The 20,250-nt window shown below is 33.4% G+C and overlaps 3 protein-coding genes across 5 annotated transcripts; 2 read left to right on the top strand and 1 right to left on the bottom strand.

Annotated features, from left to right (window-relative positions):
- The first annotated feature begins 3,059 nt into the window (after positions 1–3,059).
- Positions 3,060–5,419, top strand: LOC105784127 (uncharacterized). Of its 2 annotated transcripts, none has more exons than XM_012609925.2 (6): positions 3,060–3,225; positions 3,404–3,481; positions 4,484–4,701; positions 4,789–4,876; positions 5,015–5,093; positions 5,187–5,419. In XM_012609925.2, the coding sequence occupies exons 2-6, from the start codon at positions 3,426–3,428 to the stop codon at positions 5,238–5,240; spliced, it is 495 nt and encodes a 164-aa protein (XP_012465379.1). In that variant the 5' UTR covers positions 3,060–3,225; positions 3,404–3,425; the 3' UTR covers positions 5,241–5,419. The 2 variants fall into 2 exon arrangements, with proteins under 2 accessions (XP_012465379.1, XP_012465378.1); XM_012609924.2 differs by having other exon boundaries at positions 3,062–3,225; positions 3,374–3,481.
- A 3,600-nt stretch (positions 5,420–9,019) lies between these two features.
- LOC105782844 (EIN3-binding F-box protein 1) lies at positions 9,020–12,869 on the top strand. Its single transcript, XM_012607883.2, has 2 exons — positions 9,020–9,398; positions 10,268–12,869. Exons 1-2 carry the CDS (start codon positions 9,374–9,376, stop codon positions 12,160–12,162), a joined length of 1,920 nt encoding a protein of 639 aa, XP_012463337.1. The 5' UTR covers positions 9,020–9,373; the 3' UTR covers positions 12,163–12,869.
- Positions 12,870–14,217: 1,348 nt separating this feature from the next.
- On the bottom strand, positions 14,218–17,464 carry LOC105783012 (protein WVD2-like 6). 2 transcript variants are annotated; one of them, XM_012608163.2, is made up of 9 exons: positions 17,237–17,464; positions 16,428–16,664; positions 16,115–16,357; positions 15,971–15,999; positions 15,801–15,854; positions 15,543–15,642; positions 15,375–15,446; positions 15,190–15,300; positions 14,218–15,087 (listed from the first exon to the last, which is right to left on the bottom strand). In XM_012608163.2, exons 2-9 carry the CDS (start codon positions 16,656–16,658, stop codon positions 14,620–14,622), a joined length of 1,308 nt encoding a protein of 435 aa, XP_012463617.1. In that variant the 5' UTR covers positions 16,659–16,664; positions 17,237–17,464; the 3' UTR covers positions 14,218–14,619. The 2 variants fall into 2 exon arrangements, with proteins under 2 accessions (XP_012463617.1, XP_012463618.1); XM_012608164.2 differs by having other exon boundaries at positions 15,543–15,639.
- Between the last annotated feature and the right edge of the window lie 2,786 nt (positions 17,465–20,250).

Here is a 20,250-nt window from a genome sequence, read left to right as displayed (position 1 = left end):
TAATTGAAATAAACTTTTTGGGATCGATTTTGATTGAAATAATCGTTCAAACCAAATTCACTTTGATTCAGGTTGATACAGTTATATATTTATTATATATTATAAAAAAAATATTTTTTAAAATAATATAAAATAAATTGTTTCGATTTCAAGATTCAAAGATCTATAATAGACTGAATTATTCGATTAAACTAAGGTCTAAACCAACCAACCTGCCCCACCAAACTAAACCAAAACTGAAGAAACACAAATGAGTCAATTCTTTTTACTAAAATTGAAAATTGCTCTCCCCTAATTTTACCACATCTTCGAGCTCATATCTTTTTTGATCCCTCCTAACTTTTACCCTTCCCTTGTCATCTTGACATGTCCATGAGCAACTTAGCTCAACGACCACGGTTGTTGGCCTTTTTTTGTCTTTTCTCTTTGGCAAAATAACCCAATGCGCCGTCTTTGTTGGTAATGCAAAGTGGGTAATCCCACATTGGTTGAGGAAAGACTTCTAAGAGGGTTTAAATATAATCTTGCATTTTATCTTCATTTAGTAATTAAGGGCTAAAGGCTTAACATATGCTTGTCGTTGTTGTTGCTTGACCCAATTCGTGTTTATGTATATGACATGTACCACGCGTGTGTTTTTTGGAATAAATTTTTTGTTCCCTTTATTAGAAATCTTCTAACTATTGCAGAATATTTTTAGTTGAGGAAAATACTCTACTATTTTTGAAAACCAACACTACCATTTTACCATTTAATCCATTCAAAAAATAATATAAATAATAGGTCATTCTTCTCATTTTTCACAACAACAAGCAAACAACAATCTCTTATTTGTCTTTCTTAGCTCGCCCGTTTTCTGTTTATAAAACTTTTTCAGTCAATTCCACATATATACCATGTTAACAAAGTTAACTGACATTTTTTCATCCATTTTAGGGTGATTTGACAAGTAATTCAAGTTTAAGAGTTAAAAAATGCGAAAATTTAAATGGAATGCTAAAATGTATCTTTTTAAAGTTAGAGGCCAAAAAAGTCATTATGCCTTTGTTTTTTTGGCTTAATTCACATTTAGCCCTTAAAGTTTACTAATTTTTCCACTTTGGTACCTAAATTTCTTTTGACACAATTTGGTACCTAAAGTATTATTCTATTATAGTTTTTAACCCATTTTTTTAACAGATTTAAAAAAAATTAGTGGCCAATCAAATTAGCCTATCTTTGTTTTTTCATTTCATAATATAATTTTAACTTAAATTCATTTTTATTGAAAATAAATATTATATTATCAACTATTAATTTTCCTAAATTCATTTTCTTAATAACTCTAATGAAAACCAAAGGAAGACCTAATGAAACCATGGCTTTTTTCATAGTGCTCTTCTCCCACTTAGATAACAAGAGAAATGAAAATGCCAAAACCCCATATCCAAATTGAAGACAAATTTTAGCCATCAAAGGAAAGACAATTGAAAAAAATTAGGGAAAGGGACCGTAGAAATACTAATAGTGTAAGTGATTGGAAAAATATAAAGATTAACTGCTCCAAGACTAGAACCCAACAATTTAGCCAATTAGAAATTACTGAACCAACATTGACCAATCAAAACAGAGAAAATTCTTAGTCAAATCCTTAATCTCATCTCATTATTGACACACATTTTCCCTTTGATGTTTAAGTCTTTTCCATTCTCTTTATCAGCCCAACCAATAACTGTCGTGGGTAACCAATAACTGTCGTGGGTTTACACTGATTGGGGAGGGAAGCAACAAAAGTGAATGGAGATCCCATTATAACTAAGGATTTTCCTGGTTCCGGAGGATCCTGTTACAGGGGAACCAGGAACAGCGGAGAGCTTTCCTCCCTCTGACTCTTTGGTATTAAGAATGTTGGTTTTAAGAATGAGTGATTGCCCTTCTCCGACCTTTACTGCCTAACTTGAAAGCGGACATCTAATGCATTCCACTTATTAAACAGGGTTCTATGGTCAGTCTGCGACCCCTGGACGCCAAAGGCGTCTTTGGAGTGATCTCGTAGTTCCTATGGGGTGGAGATGATGGGGTTGGTCTATGGATTTTCCTTCCTTTAGCCGCATTTCGCTCAAAGGGTTGAAGGAGGATAGTGCATCAAGCTGTTCGCGAGGGCCAACTTGATCCTCTTCCCTAGGGATCCTAGATGGGGGAACCTAGAGGAGTCGCCGACTCCAACTACCGTCCATGTAAGATCCAGACGAGATCTGACCAACCGCCCATCCTACCTCTTCTACGTTCTTGACAACCCATCTTTTTCTTACTAGAGTCTTTAATTGACATGTTTCGGTCCTCTTCCCCATTACTTAGAAAAAGTGAGCCACCAGTTCAGGTACAAGATACTATCATTAACGCTTGGACAATTAGACACCCAACCCGTAATCACAGTGACCCAATTACAAGAGTGGAGCTCGCCAGTTACAAAAATTTAATTATAACTTTTTACATTTTTTGGGATTACTTATTTTATAAAAGTTTAAAGTTTATATATATATGTAATAATATATATATTTTATAAAATACAGGTGTACGATTTGATTGGTTATCAATTTTTTAACATCTATTAGGAAAATGGACTAAAAACTATAATGTAACGTAATGATATTTTAGGTATCGATTGAGCTTAAAAATTAAGTACCAAAATGATAAAACATGTAAATTTCAAAGATTAAATCGTAAATTAAGCCTTGTTTTTTAATAAACTATTTTTTAACAATGTCATTATAAGTTCGATTATATCCACTCTTTTGATACAATACTTAAAATTACTCATAACCCATTTCTAATCCATAAATAAGAGATAATGTAGTTCAATGCACTCGAATTCATACTTTACTCTATTGAAAGCAATATTTAAACCAATCGAATTAAGACTCAATCGATTTAATAAAATCTTTTATCGTACAAATTAATAAAAAATGAATTTAATTGGACCAACATTTACTATGGTCTAAATCCTAATTGTTCTCTTAACCCCACATTTCCGAAGTGACGTAGTCCACCCAGCTTTTCCTTTTCCTTTATTTTCCTTTCCCCCAAACAATTTATAATTCAGTAAAAACTTGAAGACAGATTAATTTAGAAAAAAAAAAAAATAGAAAACAGAGAGAGAAAGGCCCTTTGGTCGAATCAGTGACCGAAGGAAGGCCAAAATCAATCTGAATATCCATATCCATTTCTAATTATGCCGTTTTCAAGGTATTCATTTTCATTTTCTTTCATTCCTGGAAAACCCCTTTTCTCTCCTTTGTTTCTTCTTACCAAGAATCGAAGGGGAAACAGTTGGGAAGTAAGGAATTGGAAGGGAAGTTATTAACTTTTTTATTTTTAATTATTGTTCTCTCAGGAATTTTAGTCTTCTCCTTTCTGGAATTAGGGTTTTGCTTTGGGGATTTTAGATGCTATCTTCTGGTTACCTTCCACGTTGGATCTCTGCTCTTTTTGCCTCCATGGGGTCAGTTTTTTTTTTTCTTCATCTCTTCTTATATTGTTTATTTGAGTTGGATATTTATCACATCAGTCCTCTTACTCTTAGCCTTCTTGGATTATAAGACGGGAGTTTTAATGTTTTGTTTGTGTAGCTTTTTAAGTTTGCTTTTGTTAGTATGGGATTTTGGGTTTATTATTATTATTATTATTTTTGTGCTTACTTGTGTGATCAAAGCTATAAGATGAGATGTATGTGGGAGTTTTCGATTTTGGATCATTCTTTGCTTGAAGTTCTGGGTTACTGATTGCATGACACAAGCGTTTTTGTTTCGAGATATAGATAATAGGTCTTATTAATTGGCTCTGACTGAGAGATGCTTTGGGAAGAAACCTTGTTGTTCATTTGTTGTATTTTCAGAGCTTATTTACATACTCTTTACCTTCCCCTTGGTGGGAACATTCAAGGCTAAGTACAAAGCACTTTTCGGTGCTGCCTATTTACAATATTGAGGCAGTTTCTTTTATCTACTATGATTGGATATGGATGTGCAAAATATAGTGGTTAGATATGTACAACATGTCGTGTAGATTCGGCAATATATATCGGTTTGAGGGCTCATAAGGTTTCTGCAATTAAGCTGTAGGTTAAGGGGTTGGACTGGTACTTGTGGCTTGCGGTTGCTTTTAGTGCCCAAACAAATTCAATCCTTGACATGCTGGTTCTTGTGGCTTGTGGTTTACTTTTAGTGCCAAAACAAATTTAATCCTTGACATGCTGGTAGTTGTGGCTTGCGGTTGCTTTTAGTGCCAAAACATAGCAACTTTTCTGTAATTGATTATGTGTTCAATGTCACACATTTTGAAGCTTCATTTTCTTTGATTATTTCGAACCTCAGTTTCATATGCTTATTTCAGACGTATGGTTGCCAAGTTAATGGCTTTGTTTTCCTTGTACAAGATCCAGCATTGAGTTGTTATAGTTGATTCCAATCATACATGCGATTAATCCTGGTTTTTAACAGAGCAGTGGTTGTCTTGGATGCTTTCGGCCATCTAAGGGTCTAACTACTCAACACTGGAAATTGAAGAGATCTAGCTTTTCTGAAGATTTCTGGAGTAGCAGTGCATGTGAAATCGAAAATAGTCCACTCAAGCCCCAAAGAAGCATTTCATCAATCAGTATATTAAGTCATTCCCTTGACCTTTCTGGCAGCACTAGCCGTCCTTCTGAATTTGTAAATCATGGCAAGTTCATATGTCTTAGACAATCAACCTCTTTTTTTGGTAATCATATCAAAGTAAAATTTCTCAATGGCATTTTTGAATTTGCAGGCCTTCTTCTTTGGAACCAAACAAGGCAACAATGGGTTGGAAATAAAAAGTCTGAGAAGCGGACACAACCTCGAGAATCCATGTTAAGGTTAGAAATTTTCATTGTTTTTCATAATTTTAAAGTAGGGAAGATTAATTGGGATAAAGAGAATGCAAAAATCCTCTAGAATACCCTGATTGACAAACTTTTTACACGATCTTGTTTTGCATTTCATATTTGTCACAGTTACAGTTGCAATTGGAATGCTGTCGATGATAGTTTGCATGGGAGCACTAAGCCGTTCCCGAAGCCACTTCCACTTTCTGTAAGTTTTTCACTGCCGACCAAACCGTTTCCTATTAAAAACATCATTTCCGCCTTGTATGGTTCCTCAGGTCTTGTTCGGTTTCACTGACAGGAATTGGTGGATTTTCTAGACGATGTTTGGGAACAAGAGGGCTTATATGACTGAGCAGAATGATGTAAAAAACATAGGGAAACATTTTTCCAGGAATTTAACGAGATCGTCCTGATCCGTTGGATTCTTCCACTGTATATTATTTGTACTATAGTTTACAAATCCTTTTGGATTGAGATGAAAATTTAATATCAATGATCCAAAAGAAAAAAAGGGGATCCAATATTCTAGTATTTCTCTATCAGTTTATTGGACCCTTCTCTCTGTGATTAAAAATACAGTCATTTGTGGATGCATATACATACGGGGAAACAAAAATAGTCCATTCTTAAGTTGCAAAAGACTGATCCGATTAGAAGGGGGCCATGCCATAAAAATTTGGCCAAACATGACAGTGAAATAGTTTCTCTTTTCTGATATTTCTTGATAACCAGACAATGAGACAGATAGTGATTATCCAACTAAAGCAATTTGACTAATGAATGATGGAACCATGTCATGCATATGTTAAATGTTTCAGATAATATCATTAAAATATATGCTTTATTATTATTGTTGTTGTAACTGATTAGTATTAGTAGTGATAATAACTATGGTTGAAAATAAAAACAAATGTGATTCAACATGATGACATGATTAATGAGTCACTATTTGGAAGCATTCAGGGAATTTGACTATAAATATGGCTTTGGCTTTGGCTTTGGCTTAACACTGAAAACCGGGGGGCGTAGGGACCTACACCACACCATGCTTTAATGATAAAAATTTCTTTTGAAACAAATGGTGAGGTTTGCTTTTTTTCTCTGGCGGCAACAACCTGTACTTTGAGAAAATTGTCCACTTAATCCTTATATTTTAATTAAATTAATTTTAATCTCTTTATTTTTTAAATTTTAAGTTTTTAGTCCTCTTGCAACGATAATTATTAAATTCATTAACTTAAGGTTTGCTATTTCTAAAATCTGATATGGCAAACGTATTATCATATATGTAATGCTATGTCGGCTAGTTATTTTCATATATTACTCACTAAACATTCAATTAATGGATTAACAATCGTCATTTCGTTAAAATTGAAATTTTAAAATTCGAAAAGTATAGTGACTTAGAATGATTCAACTGGAGAATAAGGACTAATTCTACAACTGTACACATAGTACAAGACTAGTAATTGAATTTAATCAAACAGATTTAACTTTTGTTGTTTGAGTCAAGACTAATATTGACTAATTTGAAAAGTATAAGAACTAAAATTGATCAAATTATAGCACATTGATAGAATTTAACTATACAATTATATATAGGGCCTTCTTTTAGGGGTGAGATTCGTTTGATTTTTTTTGTTTTTCTCATTTTCTGAATCGGTGGGCATAAGAAACCAGTTATTATCAAACCGCACTAAACTAGTTTGGTTCGAGTTTTTGGTTGCCATATTATTTTTGGGCTTTAAGCTTTTGGACTTTATTTAGACAAAATTGTCTTTGAAGTTGGACTTTTCAACTTTAATTAGATAAAATTATCTTTGTTTTGTGTTTCTTAGACACAGTTTGACTCTTTTTTTTCAATTATTCATAAAATCTCAAAAGTATATTCATCTAAAAAATAATTTGTAAAATCTATAATTATAAATATTTATTAAAAATTTAATTAATTCTTAATTTAATAACTCTCAATCTTCACTCATCATAATCAAATGTTAAATTATTTGTATTTAATAATGTGTAACGACAACAAAAAAGACACCCAACTGGAAAATGTTAATAATGATAACCAAAATTTTATAAGTTTTAACAAATAATAATAGAAAAGAACATAGTACATAGTACATATAAGAAAAAAAGAGATGAACACTTCAATTATCATAAGTTTTAACAACAATAATAAATAAGCAATGAATTAGTGAGAGACTGAGGTTGAAATTAGATTTAGGATTTATTTTTCATTTCATTGTAGAATTAAGTGTAATAAAAGTTATATTTAGAATTTAGAAGCAATGAATTCTGTTTCGGTTTTGAATGGGTTTATATTTGGGATTAAATGTTCAAAAAATATTAGGACTTTTTTTTTTTAAACATGTTTTGGGGCTTTTCGATATCCAATATAATAAGCTAAAACCGAATCAAATTTATATAATTTGATATAATTCAATGACATCGTCTAATTGAAAACGAACTAAACTACAAAAACCCGAATCGAATTAGTATATTTTTTGATGATTAAACTGGCGGCTTATTAGTCATTGAATGATTAGTCCCTTGGACTTTGATGCCTACGTAAACAAGAGTCTAATAGATAACCCACTAATCTAAGGAGGTTCCCACTTAATTCAATCTGTCTAAATTATTAAAATAATTTGCATAACAATCTTTTAAAATAATTATTTTCACCTTCTATTTAAAATTTTATCAAATAAAAGTAAACATTTGTTAATTTTAACGACATGACATCAATGTGGTAGTCAACAATTAATTATTATTATTTAAATTTTAAATAATGTAAGTTAGGTCTTGAACTTATCAATTCCTTCCATATTGAGGCTTGAACTTTTTTTTATTCAAGTTAAATATGTATAATCTTCCAAGTTTTGGGTTTTTCTTTAATAATTTCATTACGGATTCTGATTATATCTGTACTTTTTTACACAACCCATAGTTCCTGCCCAAACCATAAATAAGAAGATAGTGCGCTTCAATGCATTCAAACTCACGTTATCTTACATTAACAACAATATCTATGTCAATCGAGCATTTTGAAGTTTTAAATACATGGATTTAAATCTAAAATAATGAAGTGTGTGTATGAAGATAATTAAAATGGGTGATGAATGTACCTAACTTGGGGATGGCTAACATTGGATTTGTATTGTACCCCACCAAAACAGAAATAAAAACTTAGGCAAGACAAAAGATTTAAGAAGCTTCCCCCACTCCATTAAATATACCCAAATCACTATAAATTTTTGTATCTTATTCCCAACATGCATTCCAATACAATTTCCATTCTTCTTCCTAACTTAACCCATAATTATTGTTGAAAATTATGACCTATTTTTATATTTCGAAAAGGAAAAAAATTCCAGGGGTGAAGTTAGTTTGGGTCAAGCCAATTTGAATAAGGATTGAGAAAAAAATGGACTAAATTGAAAATCGATTTAAGTTAAGGTGTTTGAATAATTTATGGAGTGCATGTTTAAAATTTGTGACTATTCAAATTAATTTTTATTTAATATATAATTAATTTTAATTTTTATGATATAAAATAAATATTTTATATTTGAAACAGTAAAAATAATTTAAAAAATTCTTAAAAGATTATTGTTTTTTAGAAATATTTATGAAATTTTGTCAAATAATATTTAAAAGGCATCAAACAAAACTCATTTTATTAAAATAAGTCTAAAAAATTAATATGGAGAAATCGAGAATTGAAGCGAATTATGATGGATGATTCAACAAATTTAGAAAACCTGACCGAACCAACATCACGCTGGGTCAATTTTAAATTTGTATTATTATCAGTCAAAGTCATTCGATTTTGAGATTTCAGTTGGTTAGGTTTGATCATTTTAAATTTGAATATTTTAGGTTAAAACTATTTAGGGTTTAATTTACCCTACTAAGTTTTTGAGTTAAAATTAGAGTTATTGACATATAGCTAAGTTAAGAGTAGCTCATTCCAACGTCAAAGCTTAGCTTAATCGAGTGTCCAAACAAACACTCGGGAGGATAACAAAGCGGGAATCGAAAACCACGGCAAAAGCGGTTAGCGGTATTGAAATGGTAGGAGGAGAGAGAAAGAAGAGAGAGAAAATCAACAACGAAACGAAACCCCCAAAAATTGGGGTCAAGTTCATTGCATTTGGGTTCCTTTCATCTCATGTGCATTGTCGCACATACCCTAACCCCTCTCCTCTTCCTAATAAAACCAACCCCCTTTCCCCTTCCCTCTCTGTCTTTCGTTCCTTTTCCTTTTCTTACTTCCTTTATCTCTCCTTTTTTTTGCCCTATCTGATAGGGTTTCCACGTCCTTCTACCTTCAATCTTTTTCATGCATTCCTGTTTTCAAGCTACACACGTTGAAGTTTCGGTTTTCTTCCTTGTTGGGTCTCTCTTTTTTGCTCTCTTTGGAGGGTTTTGGGGCGAGGAACGGTGCAGATTTGACCTCCCGGGGTTTTTTGAGTTGTACTCATGTCAAAGCTATTTTCTTTTAGTGGTAACCTCTTCTTGCTAAAATTCAGCTTTTTTTTCTATTTGGTTATCTTTGGTTTTCGTTTATGTGTAACTTTGGTTTATGGATCACACCCTTTTTGTTGTGAACAAATTTTAGAAATTTTGGGAGTACATTCGGTAACTTAGTGTACTGATCAAAGATCATAGATGATTAATGGCTTTCACACACACATACACACACATATTTCAATTTTGGTGTTACCATGTTTTTCAATGGTATTTGGTTTTGAAGTCTTGGTTGTGAGTTACTTGAATTCATGTTGATATAGGGAAATAAATTTAGTTGGTTTTTGTGAAGACTTGGTGGGGCAGTGAAGTAGTCTAGTAGTAGATCAGGTTTCCTTAGAACTTATCTGTTTTTTTGTTTCCTTTTTTGTGTGTGTCATTAGTTTTCGGCTCATGGGTTGACCTGTACAAATCTGATATATTGAATAGCTTGATCTTCTAGAGGAGAGCTTGGTTAGTTTTTAGTTGAATCTGTTAGTGGTTTTACTCATCTTTCAACTTGAAAGCTATGGAGGTTTGCTGGTTGTAGATCAGTCTATTTTGAATGACTTGTAATCGTTTGTTCTGAAATATATGGTTCTTTAGGCCTATATCTGAGATGGAATTATGTATTTGTCATGGATTCAGAGCTCCTTCTTGGTCATGGATCTTATCCTTATTGTTTCTTTATATTTGTTGGACATGATATTAGTAGAGATGTGGTTTTTGAGAGCTGCATGCTGTTAACAATATCCTTGACAACTTGTATTTAAATGGAAATATCTGTCAAGTTCTTTAATCCGGTTTCCTTATGGTATTTTGCTAGATTGCTTTGTTCTCATAAACCCTTCTGATATTGGTTTTCAGGAAGTGATAATTTTTTCCCTGGGGGGTCAATTTACCCAAACCCCAAGGAGTCAAGTCTCTTTTTCTCCCTTGGACACCATGTGGATGTATATTTTCCTCATCACAAGAGGTCCCGCATCAGTCCCCCCATTGTTTGCTCTGGAGAAAGGGTTGAGAAGAAGAACCCATCAATTGAGATTCTCCCTGATGAATGCTTATTTGAAATCTTCAGACGGTTACCTGGAGGCCAAGAGAGGAGTTCCTGCGCTTGTGTTTCCAAGCGCTGGCTTACGCTTGTAAGCAACATCCACAGAGATGAAATCAATGATAACAACAAGGGTGGAGTTGTTTCTAAGGTTGAAGATCAAGATGTTGAGGGTGATGGATACCTCTCTAGGGTTTTGGAAGGGAAGAAAGCAACAGATGTTAGACTTGCTGCTATTGCTGTAGGAACTGCAAGCCGTGGAGGATTGGGTAAGCTTTCTATTAGAGGAAGCAATTCCACATGTGGAGTGACTAACGTTGGGCTCAGGGCCATTTCCCGTGGGTGCCCTTCTCTAAGGGTTCTTTCATTGTGGGATTCGTCTTCTGTTGGAGATGAAGGTCTGTTTGAGATTGCTGATGGGTGTCACCAGCTAGAGAAGCTTGACCTTTGCCACTGCCCTGCAATTACTGATAAGTCTTTGCTTGCTGTTGCTAAGGGCTGTCCTAATTTGAAGGATCTGACCATTGAGGGTTGTGCAAACATTGAAAATGAAGGCCTCCAAGCTCTTGCTCGCTGCTGTCCGAATCTAAAGGCTATTTCGATCAAAGACTGCCCCCTTATAGGAGATCAAGGAATTGCGAGCATGTTGTCTTCAGCCTCATTTACCCTCACAAAAATAAAGCTCCAGGCCTTGAATATCACCGATGTCTCTCTTGCTGTTATAGGACACTATGGCAGGGCTGTGACTGATCTTTCTCTCATTAGTCTTCCAAATGTGAGTGAAAAGGGCTTCTGGGTAATGGGTAATGGTCATGGGCTACAGAAATTGAAATCTTTTGCAGTTACATCCTGCCGTGGTGTAACGGACTTGGGACTTGAAGCTGTCGGAAAGGGTTGCCCAAATTTGAAACAGTTATGCCTCCATAAATGTGCTTTCTTATCTGATAAAGGGTTGGTGTCTTTTGCCAAAACAGCTAGTTCACTAGAGAGCTTGCAACTTGAGGAGTGCCACAGGATCACCCAATTTGGGTTTTTCGGTTCCCTTCTTAACTGTGGTGCAAAGTTGAAGGCTATTTCTCTCGTGAACTGCTATGGTATAAAGGACCTAAACCTGGGATTGCCTTCTGTATTGCCTTGCAAATCCCTTCGATCACTGTCCATCCGTAACTGCCCTGGTTTTGGTGATGCCAGCTTGGCTGCATTAGGGAAGTTGTGCCCTCAGTTGCAGCATGTAGAGTTGAGCGGGCTTCATGGGATATCAGACGCTGGGTTGCTTCCATTGCTTGAGACTCGTGAGGCAGATTTGGTGAAGGTTAATCTCAGCGGTTGTGTTAATTTAAGTGACAAAGCTGTCTGTATCATGGCTGATTTGCATGGGTGGACTCTAGAAATGCTGAATCTTGAAGGTTGTAAGATCAGTGATGCTAGTTTGGTTGCAATTGCAAAGAACTGTCAGTTACTCAGTGATCTTGATGTCTCCAAATGTGCAATCACTGATTCTGGAATTGCAGCTCTGGCTCGTTCTAATCAGATCAAACTGCAGATCCTTTCTATGTCTGGTTGCTCTAAGGTCTCTGACAAAAGCATGCCTTCACTTCGAAAACTGGGTCAGACCCTGTTGGGGTTAAACCTACAACAATGCAAGGCAATCAGCAGCAGCACAGTTGACCTATTCGTTGAGCAGCTCTGGAGGTGTGATATCCTTTTCTGAACTAAATTATCAACAAAACAAGGTTTGATCAAATCAAGAAGCCTATAGATACCCTTTGTGAGTAGCAACAGTTTGTTTAATTTTTAGGTCCATCAGTTGCGAGTCCTCTATCTTCCCGAACTCAGTCCCTTTTCCAGGGAATACGGCCATTCTCCCTTTTTTTTTTTTTGCAGGTTCCCTTTCATCAAAGACCTGTTACTAGATTTTGAATCCCGATAATGGGTGTTGGTTTCTCGATGGCCGAATTTCCCCGAGAATACAGTTGCCTAGTTCTGGAATTTAGAGTATCTTTACAGTTTGTTATGGTGTTTTTGCTTAGCCTTTTGGCTAAGCTTTCATTAGTGTTGTAGTTTGTTCATTGTTGGTTTTACCCAGTCTTTCACGTTTTTGAACTCAATGTTCTGCACGTGATGGTTGGGTTTTGGAGTCATTGGTTGCTTTTGGCAGTTCAAAGTTTGGTGACCAGCTTTCATATGGGTTTTGGCCATGGCAGCAAGCAATTTAGATACTCTGCCATGACAACTCTTGTAGTTGTTTTTTTTTTACCAAAACCCTACTTTTACTGGTTTCATTTGGCTTTGAACTGTTGTAATCTACGACAGCCTGTCAACTATAATGAAATATTGAACCTGGCATTGGAGGTCATCTATGTTTATGTTCCCCATTATGATAAATAAAAATGATCAAACTTTTGATGTCTGTAGAAATGATGTGAAGTAGGAATATGATTGTGGTAATGGGAATTTTGCTGTTGATTTGAGGTGAGGTTGGTATTTGTGGCTGCATTCAACAAAAAATCAAAGGGTTGTTGGGAAGAGAGCATCAAATGAAAGGTTACTAATAGATTCCTATTTGAAAATAATCTGAATAATCACCAAAATATCCATTGTTATATATGTGGTAGCATTATCCCCAAAAATACTATTAAGAAAGCAATCAATAATTGAATAAAATCATTTAAGCTATTATTATTTCAACCAAATTAATTGAATTAATTGATTTTGTGATTTTTAAAGATTTATTTAATTATAAAATAAAAGAAAAAATTACAAATTATGAAATTGATTGAATTTTATTATGGTTTGATTATGGTTAGGGCAACGAATTTGACAAAGGAAATGTATTGATGGTTTTATAAAAAAATTAATTTCTTAAAATTTAGAAAATATAAAAATATATTTTTATATTATTTAATAATTTTAACAATTTTAAATTTTAAAATGGTTTTATAATTTTTGAATTTTAAAATTTTAAAAATTAATTAAATCGACACGTCATTCACGTAACAATTCACGTGTATGCAATATTAGTAAAGTTAAAAACGTTAACTTTTTCATTTATTTTAGGTAATTTGATAAAAATGCCAAGTTTAATAATTAAAAAGAGCTAAAATTTAAATAAAAGTTAAAATAATTTTTCTCTAAAGTTGGAAGCCAAATAAATAATTGTACAAAAATATTATATTTTTATTAAGCATATATTACGTTTGATGCTTATTTACAATATTTTATATTTAAAATTTAACATAAAATTTTTATCAATTTGAACTAATTAAGTGGATAATTTGGTTCAGTTATTTAGATATTTAATTATTGGCAAGTAAATATTTAACATTAAATTCACTGTCCGCATTAAGGGTTAGTCCTGTAAAAAAATTGAAATTTTAAATTGCACTTGACTCCCTAAGATGATAAAATTTCTTTAAAAACTATGACATAATATATTAATACAGTGATAAAATTATACTTTCACCTTCCTTAAAAATATAATTTAATCTTAACCCTAAAATAAATTTCTGACTTTATCCTCACTATTTTAATATTGGATCAAAATATTAAGTAACTATTATCCAAAAATAATCAATTAACCTAAATAAACTGTCTAACCCAATAAATCAATTCGATTTATTGAATTCTACTTAGCCAACAGAAAAAATACAAATTTGAACTTTGAAGATGAAATTATTAAGATAGACGGTCATATGATCCCTAGACCATAAAACAAACACGAAAAATATCCAAAAGAAAAAAAAAAAGAAAATCTAACAAAAAGAAGTAGAAAAAAACAATAAAAGAATGTAAAATTAAATAGATAATCAATCTCTGCAAATAGCAAGACACTAATTTCATAGAACAAACAGAGAGCAATTTACACAATATAAATGGACTTAAGCAGGTTTGGCCAACAGCAGACAACTTTAGAAACAAAATAAGCCATCCTTGAACAACATAAATTAGGACATACAATGCTGCAAACAACCTCAGCAACCTTTGCAAACCTACCGAAGCTGCTGGATATCGGAGAAGACAAAAGACGACATCATCATCACTCATAATGTAGAAGTTTCCAGTTTCCATGCCTTTGATCATCAAATAATTCAGTCTCAGTCGTCCTTATTTATGCAAAATGAGGTCGAGAACTTTATATACTAGTGTCCACTTAAAACCATTGCCATACTTAATGCTCCACCGCAATTGGCTCTTGTTCCAAGTCTCCAATCACTGGCCCTAGATCTAAGTCAGGCTGACTTCCACCTGAATTAGCTCCGGAAAATGCCTCCAGTTGTTGAATTGGAGATGATTCTTCATTTTTCAAATAAGATGATGCCGTACTCTCCTCCCTTGTTACTTTAGATGTTGCTTTCGGTTTAGTTGTCGTTTCCTGATCAGACTCCTTGGATTTCTGTTCCTCATTTTTTGCACCGGACAAACTTGTCTTCTGAGAAGGCAGTTTGGGAAGTGATTTCCTCTGTGACTTCTTCGCATGGACAGGAGAAATCACTTTGGCAGAGATGCTCTGAGATGCTTTCTCATCCAGACTTAGCCGGCCTGGTTGGTGATTGTTATTGCTGTTACCATCAATGTCTGAAGGAGTTGAGCTTTTCCTCCGACCAAGCTTTGGAGATTTAGCTCTTGTAGGTGGTATCTGCACCCAAATAATAGACAAACATTAATGTTGCAAATCTTGAGAAAGTCACTGTCACCATATATATATTCGAAGGACCAGCTACGGGAACATTCAACTAACCTTCTTTAATTCCACCTTTGGAGGTGTAGGTTCCTGATAGAAGCTTGGCATTGGAGTCGCTTTGAATTTCAAAGTCTTCCTAAACATCTTAATCTCAGCTTCTTGAGTTTCCTGCAGAGAATCAAAATATCGTTATGATAAGAAACGAATCTGGAGCATGAGCAGTTACATTCACAAAAGAACACCTTAGACTTGGCTTGCAAATTGCTCTTTTCTACTTCCCTTGCATGAATTTTTTCCTCGAGTTTATTGTAGAACTGCACAACACAATAGCAAAGACTTAAAAGTTGAGCAAAATCGCTGCAAGAATAGACAATGTAGAATCCAAAGGATATATAATATAAAGCACCAACCTCTTTCCTTTTCTCAGCCCGTTCATCGCACTTGAAACTGAAACCATAATTTGGAAGAGTACCGATCTTATGAACTTTAGCATCAGCTGCCGTTGGGCTTCCATGATGCAATTAAGGATAAACAGAAACATGTCAATTAGAAAAGAAAAAAATAAAACCTATAAGCAACATTGCAAAGAAAACTCAAATCGCAACACGTTTCAACACCCATAATCCCAGATAGAAAGTATAACAAAATGTTGAAACCGAAAAGGATACGATGATTCTGTGTCTCCTTCAACTTTATTCAGAGGCTTTAGCTTTGGTTTCTCCCTGTAACACACAATAGAACAGTTGAGAAAAAGCAGGAGCATAGATCAGTCATCATGCAGCACATTAAGCCCAGTTAGAGCTTGAGAAATTCAAACAAAAGAACAAGCAGTACATACGCATTGCCTGCATCTGGTTTTTCGGAATGCTGTTGGAAGCACAGAGAGAAGAGGAAAATAAATTATCAAAAAGCGCAGGAACAATGGTAACAATAAAAAGGGGGAAAATGCGCTGAAAAAGAAACTAGTACAACCAACTCAAACCTTGGATACATTGGCTTGTCTTTCGTTCAATGATCTACTTTTAAGAGGCTGTTTCATACGTGGATTTGTAGCAACAGAACCACCATTCGGAGCTGGCACTGTTGCCTTTGCAATCTTTCCATCTTTACGTTTCTTCACTAAAGCTGGAGAAACTTTTTTGGGAACAGAGGGCTTTTCATTCTTGGTCTTGCCTTGAACCTTATCAGGTTCGGATTGTTTCGGATTATCTTTGACTCCCCCTTCCTACATGCGCACAGAATCAGTCTAATGGTAATTAATAAAAGACTCAAAAACAGAATGTACGACCTACTACCTTAGAATCAATCAATCCACTGCTTTCCACACACTCATTTGGCCCTTCTCTAGCTTGTTCAGTTGCTCCATTGTCATCCATTTCATTATATAAACAAGTCTCGAAACTTTCCGCAACGGTCCCGTTCGCATTATCTGTAACACCACTGTCATACGCATCCCCGGACGGATAAACACCATTTTGATGGGCAACCTCAAGCCCACCCGCGGACGATACGGTATCGGAATCCATCACACACTGTAACAGGAACAAAACAAACTAAAATGCAAGGCTAATTACACTAAGAAACAAGCAATGAAAAGGGATTAACACTTAAAATACCATTTTGATGGGTATTTTCAAGCCAACCCAAATCAGATCCCACACTATAGCAGGAATAGAACAAAACAAAACTGCAAGCCTAATTACAGGTATAACCAATTAAAAGGAATTAAACTTCCAATAAATTAAAATTCTCAAACCTACCAGTTCGAAAAAACACAATTTTCCCAGAAAAAAAAAAGAATATATATTTATCGCATTTGTAATATTCTCTGTTGCTATAATTTAAGAAAGAAACAAACAAGAAACATTAAAGTCCTTCATATTGGCAGATAAACAGCAAACAAAAAAAATCGAATTAAAAAAAATCAAGAGTTGCTTTCAAGATATTAAAAAAAAGGGGGATCGAAACAGTGAAAAACCGAGTAAAATCGATGCTTTTTAAGTATAGCGTAAAGCTCCAGTGACTGAGTACAGAGATCTTCAACGCCACCAAACAAACAAGATTTTTTTGTTGTTGTTGAAAATTTCAGTAATTTCCTTGTTACCTTGTAAAGCGTGCGACAAATCAAAACTCCATGGGAATGAAGCCTAGAAGGAAGTAGCGAAGGAAAATGGAAAGGATCTGATAAAAAGGAAGATGGTAAGATAAATAAACAGTGAAGATACAAGATCCAAGCACTACTTCAAAATTAATAAAATAATCGGAATTTTTTGAAGGTTGTAAGTTGAAATGTCATTTTATGCTGAAATCCATTTGCATTCCAGGTCACACTCTCTTACAAGACAACAAAATGATAGATGTCCGAAAATCTCCCCCAAAATACGGTTTTAAAATAAAATACTATTTTTTACTAAAAAAAAAAAATACAATTTTTTTAAAAAATCAATAAAATTACAACCCTTTAAGTACATAAATGTAAAAAAAAAAATCAAGGGTTTAATTATTTTTAAAAAAGATTTAAAATTTTTTATCCATTTTGAAAATTTAAGTAAATGAAAAAACTTAATTATTTTTTTTGAAAAAATGAAGGTTTAAGCATTTTTAAATTCAATAAAATTACGGTTTTAATTGCATAGTTTTTCTTTGGATATTCTCCATGATTGTAAGTAAAAATACATTTGCATTTAAAAAATTAATTTTAAATTTATAATCGAGAAATTAATCTGTTTACTTAATTTGTTAGAATCTCATTATCATATTCAACGAAATAGAAATTTTAGTCAAATTGAGAGTTACTTTAAAATTGCTTTGGTAGAATAAGTTTTAACTCGATTAGTATAAGTATTGTTGTCAATGTAAGAGAATGTGGGTTCGAGTACGTTTGAAGCGTATTATCCTCTTATTTATGGGTTGGGGAGGAGTTATAGGTAGTTCTAGGTATTGTGTCAAAAAGAACAAATATGATAAGAACTTATAATGAGATTGTTAAAAAAAAAATAGCATTGCTTTGGAAATGTGTTTTTGAAAATTTTCATTTAAGATTTGAGTGTTTAGCAATAGCATGATTGTTTGAATCGGACCAAATCATATCGGTCAGTTAAATTAGTTAGATTGGAAAAAGATCGGGATATCGATTTAGAGAAAGGCATTAAATCAATTGACCTGAGAACTGATATGGACCGATTGAACTGAAAATTTTTATTCTTTTATGAATTACTAATGATTTATTTAATTGAATCGGATGGATTAGTTGGACCAACGAACCGGTGGTCTAACAAGTTCGACATCAGGCCGGTTCTGAAAACCTTGATTTTTAGTCCCTATAGTTTTCTATTTTATTCAATTTAGCCCCTATCTTGATTTTTCGGCTCCTCATTTCAATACATATCCATATCATATTCGTAAAAATATTTCTTCAAAATTTCCCCCTTCCCAAAATGGTAAATTTTCACTTTTAGTCCTTCAACTTTAAAAAATTTGCAATTTAATCATTACTAAATTTCATTATTCATACTTTCTCTCTTAATAATTAATTCACCTTTTAAACATTTATCCTTTCTCAAATATTAAAATTTTGGGGTATTACATTCTCATAGTGATAATTGTATGCATGATTGTTAGACTTAAGATCACCATTGTTTCAACATTGTGAGTTCTATGCTTTGACACAGTTAAATATCTTCCGTAAATGGTTGAGTTATAAAGACTGTTTATGGGTATGCCATAATCCATGTAGCGGGATGAGAATGATGAGAATGATGAGAATGACCAATATAGGATTTGTCTTTACATAATGGGAGTGATATCCTGGGTCTTTTGATTGGGTGAGACGAGAAATGTATGACTATGCTCAAATGAGTTAATATAAGATATCGTACTCATTTATTTATCTTAGTCTAATCGAAATTTTAGAAGTAAAAGATTAGACTAATGTGTTTGTTCTATGACTTGTGTTCAATCCAGATATCACAAGAAAATGGATATACTACACGATAATATTATCATAGAAGATTATGTCGAACCACGACTTTCTGTAGCTTGGGTAGCAGTGATGCATTCCTAGATTCACTCATTGTTTGTAGCATTAGAATTATTTTAATGTTACTACTAATGTTATAGGATCCTACGGAGTCACACTCTATGGTTAAATCAATTAGAATTAAAAATAGTTAGGGTTATTTTTAACTATCACACGGGTTAAATTATTATAGAAATGTTCTTATGATTAATTTAATCTGATAGATTTAAATATTAGACACAATATGAGTACATACTTGATGCACACATAGATAATCCACTAAAATAAATATGAATTGGGTTTCATATAATTTTAACTAGTATATCTTTATTGCAATTACTAAATAAGGATTTAATAAATTTCAATCAAAAATATATTTTAGGGAATGATGTAAATTGTTATCCTTTATGGAAAGGATATCATGTTTTTATAGAAATCACTTAAATCACTCTATGAGAAATATTTTGAATAAAAGGTACGGTACGTCTTTATCCCTTCTTTGAGGGTTACCTGAAATTCATTTGTCTGGCAGCAAAAAGTGTTTTCAAAATTCTCTAAAGAAGTGTTGAGAGTTTTTCTGATCGTTCTTCTTCCAAGTGGATATTGTAAAGGCTAGAGTGAAACTCATTGCAACTATGTTCGATTGAGGATTTCAACGCTTTTCTCAAGGTGTACATTGTTTACTCATACCGATTTAAGTATTGTTTCGTATTGTTTTTAATTCGAATTCGTTCCTCACACATGGATCCATTAGTTGTGATCACTAGAATAAATTTTTTTCGTGTCACGAGGTATGTTGGCTTTCCAAAATATTGAGCATAGGAGTGAGGTTGTAACTTGATGAGTGGGTTGGACTTAAATAATGTCTTGTACTTGTTGATTTATAGTGAGTTACTATTTAAGTAATACCCTACAGATGTATGAAGTTCTCAAACTGTGTATAGCCAAACTTTAGTGTTCATCTCTTAATTTATAACTATTAGTAAGATAGTCTACTTGTCACTGAATGAAAATCTGAAAAGCGCAATAAACGAATTCTCATTTGGTATCAGAGCTAGACACTTGGCACATTAAGCAGAGATCCAATTGTTGAATTGTTG

This window comes from Gossypium raimondii, chromosome 13, assembly GCF_025698545.1.
Source record: "Gossypium raimondii isolate GPD5lz chromosome 13, ASM2569854v1, whole genome shotgun sequence".
In the NCBI taxonomy this organism is placed as follows: domain Eukaryota; kingdom Viridiplantae; phylum Streptophyta; class Magnoliopsida; order Malvales; family Malvaceae; genus Gossypium; species Gossypium raimondii.
The sequence above is the reverse complement of the archived record's forward strand: the minus strand, read 5'-3'. Positions and strand labels throughout refer to the sequence as shown.

What these genes read in the sequence shown, in the direction of transcription:
- LOC105783012 (XM_012608163.2), bottom strand. Translation starts at nt 16,658, where the DNA reads ATGGATTCCGATACCGTATCGTCCGCGGGTGGGCTTGAGGTTGCCCAT. An exon ending in AAACCAGATGCAGGCAATGC is followed by an intron (nt 15,855 to 15,970) that starts GTATGTACTGCT and finishes TGTGTGTTACAG; the next exon opens with GGAGAAACCAAAGCTAAAGC. An exon ending in ATTTGCAAGCCAAGTCTAAG is followed by an intron (nt 15,301 to 15,374) that starts GTGTTCTTTTGT and finishes GATTCTCTGCAG; the next exon opens with GAAACTCAAGAAGCTGAGAT.
- LOC105784127 (XM_012609925.2), top strand. Translation starts at nt 3,426, where the DNA reads ATGCTATCTTCTGGTTACCTTCCACGTTGGATCTCTGCTCTTTTTGCC. An exon ending in TTCTGAATTTGTAAATCATG is followed by an intron (nt 4,702 to 4,788) that starts GCAAGTTCATAT and finishes TTGAATTTGCAG; the next exon opens with GCCTTCTTCTTTGGAACCAA. An exon ending in CGAAGCCACTTCCACTTTCT is followed by an intron (nt 5,094 to 5,186) that starts GTAAGTTTTTCA and finishes TTTCACTGACAG; the next exon opens with GAATTGGTGGATTTTCTAGA.
- LOC105782844 (XM_012607883.2), top strand. Translation starts at nt 9,374, where the DNA reads ATGTCAAAGCTATTTTCTTTTAGTG. An exon ending in AAAGCTATTTTCTTTTAGTG is followed by an intron (nt 9,399 to 10,267) that starts GTAACCTCTTCT and finishes ATTGGTTTTCAG; the next exon opens with GAAGTGATAATTTTTTCCCT.